This window comes from Hermetia illucens, chromosome 2, assembly GCF_905115235.1.
Source record: "Hermetia illucens chromosome 2, iHerIll2.2.curated.20191125, whole genome shotgun sequence".
Lineage (NCBI taxonomy): Eukaryota > Metazoa > Arthropoda > Insecta > Diptera > Stratiomyidae > Hermetia > Hermetia illucens.
Window position 1 is genome coordinate 189315803 of NC_051850.1, and position 14716 is coordinate 189330518.

The window sequence follows — 14716 nt, forward strand, 5'->3', positions numbered from 1 at the left end:
TTTGAGCTGCTCTTCGGCGAAGGTAGCATCAAAGGTGATGAGCTAAAAATCGAGCGTGCGGTTTTCGATCTTGGCACGGGTCGTTTGGTATGGCTTTACCGAGAGGATATTATGGACGCCTTGGTCGTGCAGGTCGTCCATAATTTCTTGGGGGGAAAAGGTGCGATCCAGGCCTCTGATGATGAGGCTGGTTGTTTTCTCGCTAGGGAGCGTGTACGTGTAAAACTTGGTCTTGCTATCGACCAGAAGTTTTTTGGTGTTATTAAACTCCTCTTTGGTTTTAACGAGGATTTGGTGGGACTCGGAACCAGATTTCTTAATAAGGAAATCATGGGGCAGCGATTTTTGAAGAGTTCTCTTTGTGGATGAGAAGTCACTGGGGGGGGAATTCTACTCACTTTGGAAGCGTTGTTGTTGGATGAGGTGGTGTTGCGGTTGGCCGGCTTAGTTGACTGATGTGGCGGTGTTGCTGCTCGATGGCCTCGGGTGGGCTGCTTTAGGTGCTGGGATGCTGGGTCTCGGAATGGACGTCGTCCTTGGTGCCGGAGTTGCCGTTGCGGTCCAGTTGCCGGGTTTCGCTGTTCTCAGGGCGTTGACTTGCTGCTGCAGGTCGCGGATGATTGCGTGGAGTGATTCCACCTCCATTTCCCGAGCGCGTAGCTTGGAAGCTAGAGCGCGCTTTTCCTTCTTGACACGTACAAAATTTTGAATTTCGACCGCCGAGGCGCTGGCGCATGACGAGGTTGAACTGTCGGAGTCCGTCGCGTACTCGGATTCGTCCTCGGATGGCACGGAGGACTTCAACTCCATGTCACCCTTCAGGACTTCGCTGATTGGGGCGTCATCGGTGGCGCCTCCGCTACTTTTCCGGCGTTTGGAGCCGGTGGGTGCTTCGCTCATCCTGTTTTTCTTTTTTTAGCTTTTAGAGCTAAAAGTTGAGGTTTGAAATGATAAAAGTAGAAATATTAATAGCTTACCATCGCCAAGAGTGGAACTTTTAGCGAACTTTTATTGTAGGTTTTTCCTTCCCGTTGATCTTGAGGGCTGAAGCTTGGTCGTGACCGACTAGCTCCAGTGTCCGTCTTGAACTGTGAGAATACAAATATAGGAAACGCACCACCCACAATTGGTGGTCATTAACGCACAAATCATAAGATCATCATCGATAGAGCCAAATGGCGAAGCCGATCACGACGACCCGACCCCGCTTGTGAACGGGGCAAAGGCTGAAGAAAAAGAAGATCATCTTTACCCGTATGTGGACCTTTTTACTGTTTATAATTTGTACCTACATATGTGTCTTTGACCTTTAACCTTTCTTATTTAAACACAGAAAAACCTTTCCAATGATTTAATAGCTTAAGCTTAGCTGTGGAAGAGGGTAAGTAGCTCTCGAAATATCGATTTACAAATTATAAAAATATATTGTAGTAGGAGAAGCCACATAGTTTCGTTTTCGGATATGCATCGGAACGATAACTATTTTCTATTCTTAACTTGTAATTCTATAATATTGTACTATTTCCATTTAATATGCATTGCCCGTAAAAAAAATGTATTGTTTCGACCGTATCTTCCTCCTTAAATAGTAGAAGGAGCATTATAATTGCAAACCTAGGGAAAATATTCCTTTCCTGCCTCCTCCTGCCGTCATTTGGCCCCCGGCTTTCTCAAAGAAAAATGGACCGATGATTCCTCCAGCGTAAACAGCACACCATGTAGAAACTTTGAGCGGGTGTGATGGCTCTTTGTGGGTGATACACGAATTTTGGATGCCCCAGAGATGATTATTTTGTTTATTCACGTAACTGCTAAGATGGAGGTGAGCATGAGGCTCATGACAATTTTTGGTGAAAAATGTTCCTCCTCTTCGTTGAGATTCAGGATGACTTGAGTGTAGATTAGACGCCTTTGGCGGCCGACAGCAAACAGCTGATGGACTGTCTGCATTTTGTAAGGGAGCATCATTTTCCACCAAAATTCTGCGCGGGCCGGCTAATGCTCAATGGCGTGACACGTCGTCTGGTCGCTATTCCGGGCGCCTTTTCGACATCTTGGGCAAACAGCAACAATATTCTCAGCAGAACGGCTGCTCCGGGGCGGACAGCCTTGGGGATCTCTCGTGTTGTCCCAGCCTCTTCATGGCGAGTGGCCAAATGCCCAGTTGGTGTCGGACAGCCAGGATATCTGCGGCGAAATTGACGCTGCGCTAACACAAGCGTCCTCAATACTGGAGAATCCAGAGCGAAGACCAACCTAATCTCCGTCAGTGTTCTTCAATACGTTCAAGGACTATTTTGGGCAATACCTTTACGATAGCAAGAAGCAGATAAACACGCTTCCAACTGGCACCTTCAAGAAAATTTTTTGCACTCACTGAGACGTGAGAGAGATTCCCGAAAGGTGTAAGTAGCGGCTCTGCAGAAACTGCTGCAGCTGCGGTAAATAATTGCACAGATGAAGTGCGGTGGCTTTACAATGCTTGAAAACATGGGCCAGAGGATCATTATTATTTGCGGTAGCTTCCTCGCTTCCGCTACCCAGAATAAAGTAATAGTAATTCTCATTTTGTAGTGGTGAACCCTACCCTATATTTCCCTAAGATTTTTCACGGTATCTAAGTTCGAGCGCGCCCCTTAAATACCTGTATGTCCATCAAACAGCTTCCACTATTCCGTAGTCAGACGGGTCTGGCGAAATTTTCACAGAACGTGACTTATGGCTTGAGTACCCTCTGAAGAAGGAGCGATTTAAATGGTGGCTTATTCCATTTCGTTGTGGTCAATGTAATTGCTTCAACGCCACTTATCAATTGAGATTCAACTGTACTTATTTCAGGCTTTGCGCAAGAAAAAGGTTTCATAAAAGATGAGGCAGTGCAGGGACTCTATTTTACTTCATATGTCCGAGTAAAATATTGTCAGACCCCACTTTGGTATTCAGGTCACCCATTATGATCACAATGCCATGAGGGGGAGGGGCGCATCCCACCATTTAATCTCGCTCAACCGAAGAATGGTCAACTTGTAACCTTGAAAGTCTCACTGGAAGTGGAAAAGGTGAGCATTTGTGTCCGAATGCGAAGCATGAAGACGCTTAAATATTATATTACAATAGGAGGGCCATATCCCAATCATATTGAAGTGCCCACAACTCATGAAGGAAGAGTTTTGCAACAATTACCACTCCACCATGCCAAGTGGATCGATGATTCTTGCTATATTGGACGCAAGGGTCCTTTTGGTTGCCCTACGCTCCTCTACAGGAGTGATTAATTTGGAATACGTGGCAAAACTGTTGGCGCCATTCATTGCGTCTGATAATTTGATATTTTTGGGAATATTCCACGAAGAAACATCAAAGCTCCACGACGGTTGTTCAGCCACGATCTGAGGAAAAACAATTGCCTCTATTCTCGCTGAATAACTGGTCACTGCTGACTGGAATTCGATGCCAACCCTTCTATCTTAGAATGTCTCTATCCTAGAATGTCCAACTCCTTGCAGCCGGATTGGTCTTGAATTACATGCTAGTGGCATACTTAATTTCCGCAATAGTCTCTCTGACACGATGGTGACTTTAGAGCCGGAATCTAAGATCCCTCGACAGCTAACTGTAGTTTCATCCCTTTAGATTAACTAACGCTGTACTGAGGAACACATAGTGTCTAGTTTCTCGTTTGCTTTATCGTTGCTAACAACGGCTAAAGGAGCTTTCTCATTGCCGCCTTTCGACTCAAGCTGTCTTTCGCAAGACCCTGCGTTCGGCCCCCGTCCGGGGGTTGTAATGAACCAGTGTGTTGTGTTTACTGGAGCACTTTTTGCATTCTCTCAAAGAGCAAGATGACGCAAAATTACCACCCGTCAGACAGTTGTGCAGAGCTTGTATTTTCGAAAATGCTGGAAGCGATCCGTAGGTGACAGGCCTTTAAGCGTACGCCTCGATCCTCGATCCAATCCACGTCCACTCAGTTATCCTTTGCGCGGGAAAATGACATGGAGTTCTTCCTAATAGTGGATGGTTCGCTTCCCCCCCCCTCTCATCATTCCTTGCCTTTTGCAGTAGTCCACGATTGGTAGCCAATGAAATTCACCGTCATTATTCTAACCTTTTATTACTCAGTACATTTTACAATTTATTACTAATATGGTCTCACTTTCGACTGTGTCGCATGAGTTAGAATCCAGGACTTGTAGTCGCGCTGCTTCATGGCCATTTGCTTGTGTCTGGGATGGGTTTTGCATATCACATAAAGCCTCTCTTGTCGGATAACGAAATAGCAATCTTTGCAACGTCTCCTCAGCCGACCTTTCACTTTGAAACCAGCAACTTGTTCCACTAGAGGTACGGTTGGGCGGAGAAGGCTGCTGGCAATCGGTTCCATAGGGATCTGGCTATTCGGAGTTAAGGATCGCAGGCTGCCTACAGGAGGGGTTAAGCAGTGGAAACTTCTTAGACTGGTTAGAGATGATAAAATCCGGGACTGGGCTGTTAGGAGCGGCGCCCATCTCTGTACCAACGTTTTTAACATTTCTGTAATTATGAGAAATATACGGTTTTATGTTTATATTAACTTATTGTGTTTTTCTTACTTCTACCCAGTTATGACAGCAGAGTTGCCGCTTTAACCTCAAAACTATTTTGACTTATTTCTGACATTTCGCTCAAAGCCAGTGTACACAGACTAAACTCGTCTCTGTACCTTGGCCCATAGCTGGATTCTAGTAGTTCGTTTACTCGAGCTATGCAGGTAATTTTGATAGATATGCCAATGCTAGCGGCTGCTTTGGAGATTCTTTTGTTCTTGTAAGTTTTGCGCCAATTAAACCGCATTCAATTGCTTCAACTATAAGTCTTGATGTATTGAAAGAGAAATTGTTCAAAACCAATGACCGCTGAATCTTTAAGTAATGAATATGATTTATATAATAATAGTAATCGATGGTGTGGCTATAACAATACATTGCAGGACTACAGCACACTGTGGAAGGAAATGTGGTAAGCATTGCGTTCGCCCGTGATTATTACCCTCATTTGACTCAATTTACAGTTGACTCAATTAGTTTTCGACCAACTGCCGCGATACAAATCTCTTTGCCATCAATAAAATTTGAACCGCGACCTTCCATTACGACTACTTCTAAGCCGCCCGAATACAATATTATTCGTATGGCTTGAAATTCTGTGATGTCCTCTGTGAGCATACACTATCTTCTGAAATAATTTTAATACACTGCACAGCGTTCGGGGAATACCTTTTCGTTTCCGAAGTGAATATGGCAGCTTTTTGTCTTATAGGGTCATAATGACTTCAACGGTTTTTGCACTGGACCAATTTCTATTTAACACGTTCACTGCGGCGAACGACACGGTGACGTCAGCCGTCTTTTGTTCTCCACTGCGGCGAACGACACGGTGACGTCCAGGTCATATTTACTTTACCCAAGGCCCCTGCCTTGCAGGCCCTCTAAAAGGTTTAGTTCTGTCCTCTCTAGGCTCCGAGAAGGATCAATTGACCACGTTCTTTCTTTGAACTCCTTTTGTCGGCTTCCTAAAAGGGTTGACCAGGTTTTCCTTCACATTTCTAAATACAGTATTTCCCGGTTAATTGATCCAGCAAAATTTCACTAATTTCAACCCTCTTAAGCGGGGAACGCAATTACGGAAATCCCGGTTAATTGCGTACCTAACGCAATTACGGAAATCCTGGTTAATTGCGTGTCTAACGCAATAAACAACATTTTCAATAAGGTCACTGGATTTGAAGTAAACTCACTTCTTGTTGTTTTATTTTATTTTATGAAAAAAATTAACATAAACAAAAAGGAAAGAAATCCAATAACAAATCATTAATTTTCAACTAAAAAATTTAAAAACTCAAAGACATAAAAATTCATATTAAATAAAGGAACTCAAAAATCACAGAAATGGATATGAAGATCTAATAAAACAAAGGAGAATGCGTCAAAAATTTCATTCTGAGGAAGGAGTTTCTTTAAAATAATCAGTAATTTTCGACTGAGTAATTTTTTTCAAATAGTTTTTATAAACATATTCCTCAATGTTTTCCAGCTCCTGTATGAACTCATTTTGAGGCAATAAAAACTTTCGGACGGTTAGGGAATTTAGCACATTCGGAAGACTAGGAATTTCATCAGGAATTTCATCCTCTGCAGCACTATCGGAGTAGTCTTCATTGTCTTCCTTTTCCAATGAAATTTCTTTTACTATCTCTTCATCTGTAAGTTGTCCACAGCACACCAAATTGTCGTCACAACGGATGTAGTTGTCGAATTCATCCCCTGATAAGTCACTGATGGTTTCAATGATATCCTCCTGCTCATTTTCTGCAGATGGTGCTGCGTCACATTCGGAAATGAATTTAGCCTGAAAGTATAATACTTAGCTAATTCAAACGCACAACTTACTGAAATTATTTACCTTTTGGAAACACCTTGTTATAGACAATGGTCTGACTAACCACTAAGCATGTTTAATTATATGCAATGCATTAAAAATATTTATAGATTTCGCAAATTCTCCAATAGTCTTTCCACTTTCAATAGCAGAAATCTGTTTTCGTATTATAATTTGCCTATAATACGCTTTAAAAGAGTGTATTATCCCTTGATCCAATGGTTGGATCAAGGAGGTAGTATTGGCCGGTAGATACTGAATATTAATGTTTTTCAGAATTTTTGTTGTTTTGTGAGATGCAGCATTATCCACGAACAGAATAATCTTACGGTTTTGTTTGGCCATCTCCTCGTCTAGAGAGATTAGAATACTTTCCCAGATTTCCCTCGTCATCCACGCTTTTTGGTGGGGATAGTATTTAAGAGGCACAATTTTATTTTTAAAACAGCGTGGATTTTTCGGTTTACCTATGATAATTACTTTTTTATAATCACCGGTGGCATTACATATGAAAAGCAAAGTTAAACGATCTTTTGACGATTTAAATCCATTATTATGACTTTCTTTTCTGCTTAGGGTTGATACCGGTAAAGCTTTAAAAAACAGACCACTCTCGTCGGCGTTAAATATATCTGATGATTTGTAACCTTCAATCAAATTCGGGAAAAGTGTGTTGATGAAATTATTTGCACTTTCCGAATCGGCAGAGGCAGCTTCTCCATGAATTTTTTTCAAGGATATTCCCTCACGTTTCTGCCAGCGCCACAGCCAGCCGGTAGTGGGATTAAAATCCTTGTTCAATGTCACAGCAAACTGTTTTGATTTTTCCAAAATCATATTTGTTGAAATGATTGCACCCGATGCTCTCATTTGATCAAACCAAATTGAAACAGCTCGGTCAACATCGTAACATGCACCATTTCTAATTCGCTTGCTTGACAGGTTATGCATTTTGGAGTTTTCTAAAATGTTTTTTTCATTTTGGATAATTCTATTGATCGTAGACATTGAGCATTTGTATTTGACACACACTTCCTGTTTGGTTTTTTCCTTACACTTGATTTCCTTAATGATTTGCATCTTTTGTTTTAAAGATAAGGTTACGTGTCTATTAGGACTCATTCGTTTCTGAAAAATATGCAAAGTTTTGCACTTTAGATATTATCACCATGTGTACATTTCTTAAATGTTAAAGTAGGTACACTTTAGATTTTTCCGTTATTTCACAAGAAATTTAAACACCTAACTTGCTTTATGAACTTGCAGAATCTTTATAAACGCTGGAAGCTTAAGTGACACATTTGACAGAAATAAAACAACATTTCAGTGATGCCATATACATTTGTTGGGTTTTCTGTATTACAACTAATATTCATTTAAGTCTATTACGATTTCTTCAACCAATTTTTAGCTGTGCATTTAAGCGGGAAGACATGTGGACATTTTCTTAAGGACAAAAATTTGCTCTTACTTTTAATGCAATAAAAAGGGATAATCAATTAAAAGGGACGCAATTAACCGAGAAATACTGTAATAACTTGGTTCAGTAACTGTACGTTGTGGAATTAGATACTTAAAAAAAAATCAAATGTTGCGGGTTTGACCGCATAATACTGTTCTCCGGGGCGGCGGACGACAGGGTGACGTTCATTAATTATTTTAATCCATTCGAACATAATTAATAAATGTAAGACAATGTCATTTCAACTCTAAAGAAGGCTTATTCGCAAAAAAATTGGTTAGGCGGATGAAAAAGTTAGTTTGCCTCGAACCCGCAGTGAACGTGTTAAAGGGGTCATCCCGTGTGGCGGATCTGAGGAACCGATTTTTTTTTGGCATCAATTGTATCTAGATATAGTGTGAAATATATAGACAAAGTCATTTTTTGATATTCGCAGTAGTTCGGAGATTACAGTGTTAAACAAGTAAAATGTCACATGCCAGGTTTATGTTGATTGCCGTAATAAAGCGCATATTTATCAGTCCAAATGACGTTCGTATGACGTCACTAAAATCATAAGAATTGAAGCCAAGGCTTTACTTGTGTTTCTTCAAGAAACCTAAGGTTTATGGAGTAGATATAGCAGATTAATGGTCAGTTAAGATTTTATGGTTAAAAATCGCATTCTACTTTTTAAATGCGTTTTTATTGAAACTGCATGTTGAAAATCTGGTGCCACCATAGCCCAAAATCTACCTAAAGAAATTCTTTGAAATTTTCAGGACTTATTTAGATCATATTTCTACGGTCCGCAAACTAGGGTAATTGCGATTCATTCGGTAGTTTTTTTTTATTCATCAAAGAAGCCTTGAAAAAACGCGAAAATTCATAAAAAAAAAGTTTAACACGGCACCAAAAATTTAGCTTTTAATATTTTTTAATATTCCTAGTTTATGGACTGTGGTTAACTTCGCACGTTAAAGTGCCGATGGTAAACGACCAAAAGGCCGGGCGAAACAACGGTGGCTTGATATGTTGGGTGGGGATTTAAAAGCCTCAAGATTGCACCCAGATCAGGCATTCGATAGAGCTAAATGGCGAAACCGATGACGACAGGCCGACCCTGCTTATGAACGGGACAAAGGCTGAAGAAAAAGAAAGAAGTTAAAATGCCGTTTTCATTTTCCTCTAAGATGATCACAGCGCCTTCTAGCGTGGCAGCAGAAAAACATTTTTTTGGTGATGGGTGCATAAATTGCTCTGTATTTGAATAATTAACTATGCTATCGGGCTGGAAAAATTACTACGCATGCTCAAGATATTAGTAAACATATAGTGAAAAATTCACATTTGTATTCTTATCCAGTTCTTCACAAAAAAAAATCTAAAAAAGGCGAATAAAAACAGCCTTCATACGGGGTGACCCCCTTAATTGAGATATATTGCGGACAAATTATCTTATATTTTAAAAAATATATGCGATTTAAACTATCATAAGAAACGATATTTTAAATATATATATATGATTATAGTCCCGTCGTTTGTCTAACCTTCATGATGTTTGCTACTGAGGTAGATAACATGGGGTGATGCCTCACCCCAAGGAGTTATTAAGTAAATAAAACTATCTTTTTTTGTTTATGCGTTTACTGACAGTTAAATCACTTTTGAAATTATGGAAACATGATTAATACGTATTGTTTAAGTAAAACTCTTAATTGCTGAAGCAGTTAGCGCACACCTCTTTGCGATGATCACTGCACGCAGGTTTCCCGCATTTTGTGCAGGCAGTTTTGGCTTTTCTATCTTGATTTTTGGGACAAATGTGACATCTGGACTGTTTCCTCTTCTTCTAGTGACCGTTTCTTCCCGAGATACTGCGTAATATCCTCAGTGATTTTACGTGGCAAGTTCTTGCTGAGACGTTGTTTAACATGAGGTTTGAAAAGCCCCTGAGATAAACTTTAAAAAAAATGCTTCATTGTAATTGTTTCCCCAAAATTCGCAAGCTTGTACAGGATTAACGCATTTATGCCTGCCTGATCAAAAATACCGTACAACATGCGAAGAGGCTAGCGCCTAGTACATCGTGAAACACTATAAGCATGAAACATTTTGTCCAAAGTATCTACACCGCCTTTGTTAGAATTGTAAAAGTCAATTACCTCTGGCTTCTTGGTGACCTCATTTATATCCTTCTGGTCATGCATTGTGGAGGTCAAAATGACAGATTTGTTCTTCTTTGGGGTGAAAGAGACAATGGTAGTCTTCCCATCAAAAGCGAACTGAGATGACAGGACTGGTTTATTTTTGTTCGGAAGAAAAGAAGGCGGAATTTCACGCTTATTTTTGCGCATTGTTCCAACAAGTGTCAGACGAAATTTCTTCTGCCAAGGGAACCGAAGTGAACCAGTTGTCACAAGTTATGTTCCGATTGCTTCCACGCACAGTTTCTGTTAGGGTTTTTACATAGTATGAAGGAAGACTAGCCGTTGTGCTGCGATTCTCCTTACCAATGTAAGGAATGGCATCAATAACGTAGAACGTTCTAGCGTCGCATATTGTTACAATTTTGAGGTCGTATTTATCAGGTTTAGAGGCACTCTGAAAGGACATTTTCCTCGAAAACCAAGAAGTTGTTCGTCAACCGTCAAAAATATGTGAGGGGTGTAGTTTTTGCGACAGTTATCAATAAAAACAGACAAGAAGGCGCGAATGGATGCAAACTTGTCAGACCTGTCACGTGTATTTCTGTCATCAAATCTCAAAAAAACAACCAAAATATAGAATCGCATTATGCTCATAACATCTATATTCAGAGGATACTGACCGCATTTATTCAGTGCTCAGATGACCATCTTTCCTCATTCCAGCTAAGTACAATATTCCAATAAGAGCCTTTATTTCAATTTCATTTGTTTCATGAACGAATCGTTGACCAGAATACTTTGCAGCCCGAATACCTATTTCAATATTTGTGTACTGAACAATTATTTCAATTAGGGTTTGATCAATAAGCAAGCTTAGAAAACTGAGTTTGGATGAAACATTCAAAGTCGTCGTAGCTTTTGGTATTTTTAAAAGGTTGCGAGCCTGTGTTCTGGATCGTTCAGGTGGTAATAGTAACCATTTATGACCATTCTTACTTTTGACAATATCCGAAGCATATTCCGTTTCATCCTCATCATCAGAAGACTTCCCTTCAATTTCGTCTGAAGCTTCACTGTCCAAAACCGAAGGGAATCTCTGGATTTGAACTCTTCAAGTGGACTTTGAATCTACCCGGAATTATGAGCAATCGCGACTGGGGCGCGGATTTTGGAGGCTTCCATAAATTCATGTCACTTCATGAAGAAATTAGTGGCAAGCATGCTTCCCACTGCAATGAAAAACTTGCATTTAATGCATACGGTGCAGCCAGCAACGAATTCTTGCTCATAAATATATTCTACGCGAACATCATCCCGAAAGACAGGAACAGGATCATTAAGTTTAATAACGCCCGTGCCCAGGTGCACGGTGCCATCCGAGTCTTTTTTTCGGACGCTTCGGCACAGTATCATTCGTATCAATCTCGTATTGCTGCTTCGTTACTTATACGCCTGCGGTTACTACTTGGGGCTCGGAAACCGCCTTTTCTGCTTCTGATGAACCATTCCCTCTAACGACGGGATGATCTCCGGAACTCCCGGAACCCCAATCGGCAAGGAATAAATTTTCACCACGACAACCTGCTTCTCCTGGCAGCTATGGTAGTGCTTCGAATCCTCCCATCATTTCCTGGATGGACCTTCTAGAATCGAGCCAACGACCATTTCGTTGGCGTGCTTACGTTAGAAGCCTCATCAATCCATTTTGATCCGCCCGAAAGTCTGGTGCTCAGAGGTGGCGGTGAGGAAGACGGGGCGGCAACCCTGTCGGCTGAACCAAAACCAAGTGGTCGAGGAGCACCTCTATAGTGGTGGCATCGGGAGACGCTGTATCACTTTGGCTTGCCGGCCGTGATTAAGTAGGCGAATGCTCCAAAGGCCTAATCAGGGCGATCAGACCCGAGTCTGGACGGGGACTCATCTGAAGTGGCAATTGTTCGCGGTTGGCCCAGTAGTGGGAGCTTCATGGGGGTTGTGGTAATGCTTAAGCGAGAAGAGACCTTCGGACCTCGACGTGGTGTTGCGTTTCAACACGGATGCCGTACTCCTTAGTTCGGTAGAGATTTAGGTAGGTTTTGCATTCACCAGTATGAATGCTAAGCCATGCACTTGGTATAGACTGGTACCGTTGTTGTTTGTCACAGCGGGGCTCTGATTGTGGTCACGAAATCAATCCGTGTTTTAAGAAGACCGCGGGATTAAGTCTTCCTGATAGGTGCTCACGTAAAACCCTCAAGGACTCACTTCACGAAAGTCTGGTGCTCAGAAGTGGCATGAGGAAGACGGGGCAAATAAGTGGCCGAGGAAAACCTGCATAGTGTTGGCACCGGGAGACGCTGTATTGCATTGGCTTGCCGGCCGTGATGCAGTAGGCGAATGTACCAAAGGCCTAATTAGGGCGATCAGATCCGAATCTGCACGGGGACTCATCTGAAGTGGCAATAGTCACGAAACCTCACCAGGGGTATACTGGTACCATGGGAACCGGGATAGCCCCTGAATTCACATACTTCAGGTGAACTCCTGTTGTATGTCTGTAGTGGGAGCTTCATGGGGGTTGTTGTTTGTTTTCAAGTGAACAGAGACCTTCGGATCTCAGCGTGGTGTTGCGTTTCAACACGGGTGCCGTACTCATTAGTTCGGTAGAGATTTTGATAGGTTTGCATCCACCAGTATGAATACTGAGCCATACACTCGGTATAGACTGGTATCGTCGTAGCTTGCTGCGGCGGGGCTCTGACTGTGGTCACAAAATCAATCCGTGTCTTAGAAGATCGTGGGATTAAGTCTACGAAACAGGTACTCACTTTAAGCCCGGTGACGTAACTGCCTGAAAGTCTAATGTATCACCTTCAGTTGTTGCCACTGCTCGTGCAGACTCCGTTGAGTCCTATCAACCTCGGGAATTGCAATCAATGGTCGTTGCACGAAAAAATGTCCCGGCAGCAACCTTTTGAAATCGTTACGATTGTTTGAGAGTGGAATTAGAGGTGTTGAGTTCAGGCAAGCCTCCACCTGGCACAGTATAGCCGCAAGTTCTTCGAATACCGTCTTTCGCGGACCTTCTTTGTTGCCACCTCTATCGCCTGCTGCATCTCCTTGTCGAATTGAATGCCTGCTCCCAAGAAATTAGTACCATGATCACCACACATACGTTAATACCGTGATCACCGCACACATATCTCGTAGCAAAGTTCTCTTCTCGCAATGAATCTCTTGAATGCTGCAAGAAAAGCTTCGGTAGACAAGTCGCTTACTAGTTCCAAATGCACAGCCTTGGTCACCATGCATATGAAGACGTAAACATATCCTTTCAGAACAGTAGTAGACCGGCCCTTGGATATCCGTGCCCTCAAAGAACCTGCGTAGTCGAGGCAGCTGAATCGGGTGTTTATGGTCGTTTGTAATATCAGCATTACGCAGTCTACCTCCTACTTTTTGTAGGCCTTGATTATCAACGAATGGATGCAGGTTTCGTAGCTTTCTCTGTATTGATTTGGAGTTCTATTTAATGATATCTTCGGTCTCCTTGGCAAACTTAGTCCTCTGTCCTAATTGGAGAACCCGAAGTCGACACTGTACACACTGACTCCCCGAGAGAAATTCGATCTCTTAAACGTGTAGCGAATAGCATAAGCCACGACTCTTATTAGCTTGAGAATCGTTCTAATAAATCAAAGAAGTTATTGACGCTATGGAGCTGATGACCTCCTTACTGACTTCCCTGTCCGCCACCCATTGAGGGCTCTTCCACCATAAAGGAGGATTCACCAAACTGCGAGGTTTCATGCTCCTGGAAGCTTAATCTGCTGGTTTGTTCTTTGATCCGACATGGCTTAAAGTCCAGGAATCTCCGCCAAGGATTTTTAACTGGCCCACAAGCTCTTTGGTGTCACTATCCAGCTTCGCTGGGTTCTTCTTCAACTAGTTAAAAACTATAGTTGAGACCCAAAGGCAATACACCGCTTCACCATTTCGTGAAAATCACCATTTCACCATCACCATTGCTAGAAGCATGGCGCCCGTCAGCTCTAACTTTGGAAGTGTGATCTTCGTTTTCAAAGGCCTTACACGAGTCATTGTACAAAGTAGGGATACAGACAGCTTCCCAAATCCATCTATTGTCTTGCTATAGATGGCCGCAGCATACGTTGATTCCGAAGCATCACAAGCTCGCACTGGTTTCTCATTGAATAATGGATCTACCGTGGTATACGAATAGATTATAGCTCTGGAAGCTCGACTTTTAACTTTCTCCACTGTTCCACAATATTTTCCGGAAGAAGGTCATCCCTTCAAACAGTTTTCAATTTCCTTCGCAGGATTGCGACTATAATTAATTTCATCACTTTCCTTCCAGAGGTCAGTGTGTAAAAGAAAACCTTATTAAAATCGGTTTACTACCTGTCCTTTTTTGCCGATGGAAGATGGAAAGCTTCAAAAGCTACCGCTGGGTCCTTCCATATAGTTATGTGGGACTCTTACCCACTAAAACCACCTACTTTTCCTTCGGGCACTTTGGACAATATGGCGAATCATCATGTCCAAATCGGTACAGATATTCTCGATAACCTTCGTGTCTGCTCAAGAATTGAGTTAGGTCGAAACCTACTTCGCCGGGGGCTGCTCGATTCATTTCCGGATATCCCATATGGTTCTGTTAGTCCAGCGGCCTTTTTTTGACTCGTCCCATTTCTCGTCCATTCCG

General features: G+C 42.0%; 1 protein-coding gene across 1 annotated transcript; it reads right to left on the bottom strand.

Annotated features, from left to right (window-relative positions):
- Nucleotides 1–4095: 4095 nt before the first annotated feature.
- Nucleotides 4096–4708, bottom strand: LOC119648752 (39S ribosomal protein L36, mitochondrial). Its single transcript, XM_038050576.1, has 2 exons — nt 4593–4708; nt 4096–4533 (listed from the first exon to the last, which is right to left on the bottom strand). The coding sequence occupies exon 2, from the start codon at nt 4529–4531 to the stop codon at nt 4142–4144; it is 390 nt and encodes a 129-aa protein (XP_037906504.1). The 5' UTR covers nt 4532–4533; nt 4593–4708; the 3' UTR covers nt 4096–4141.
- Nucleotides 4709–14716: the final 10008 nt, after the last annotated feature.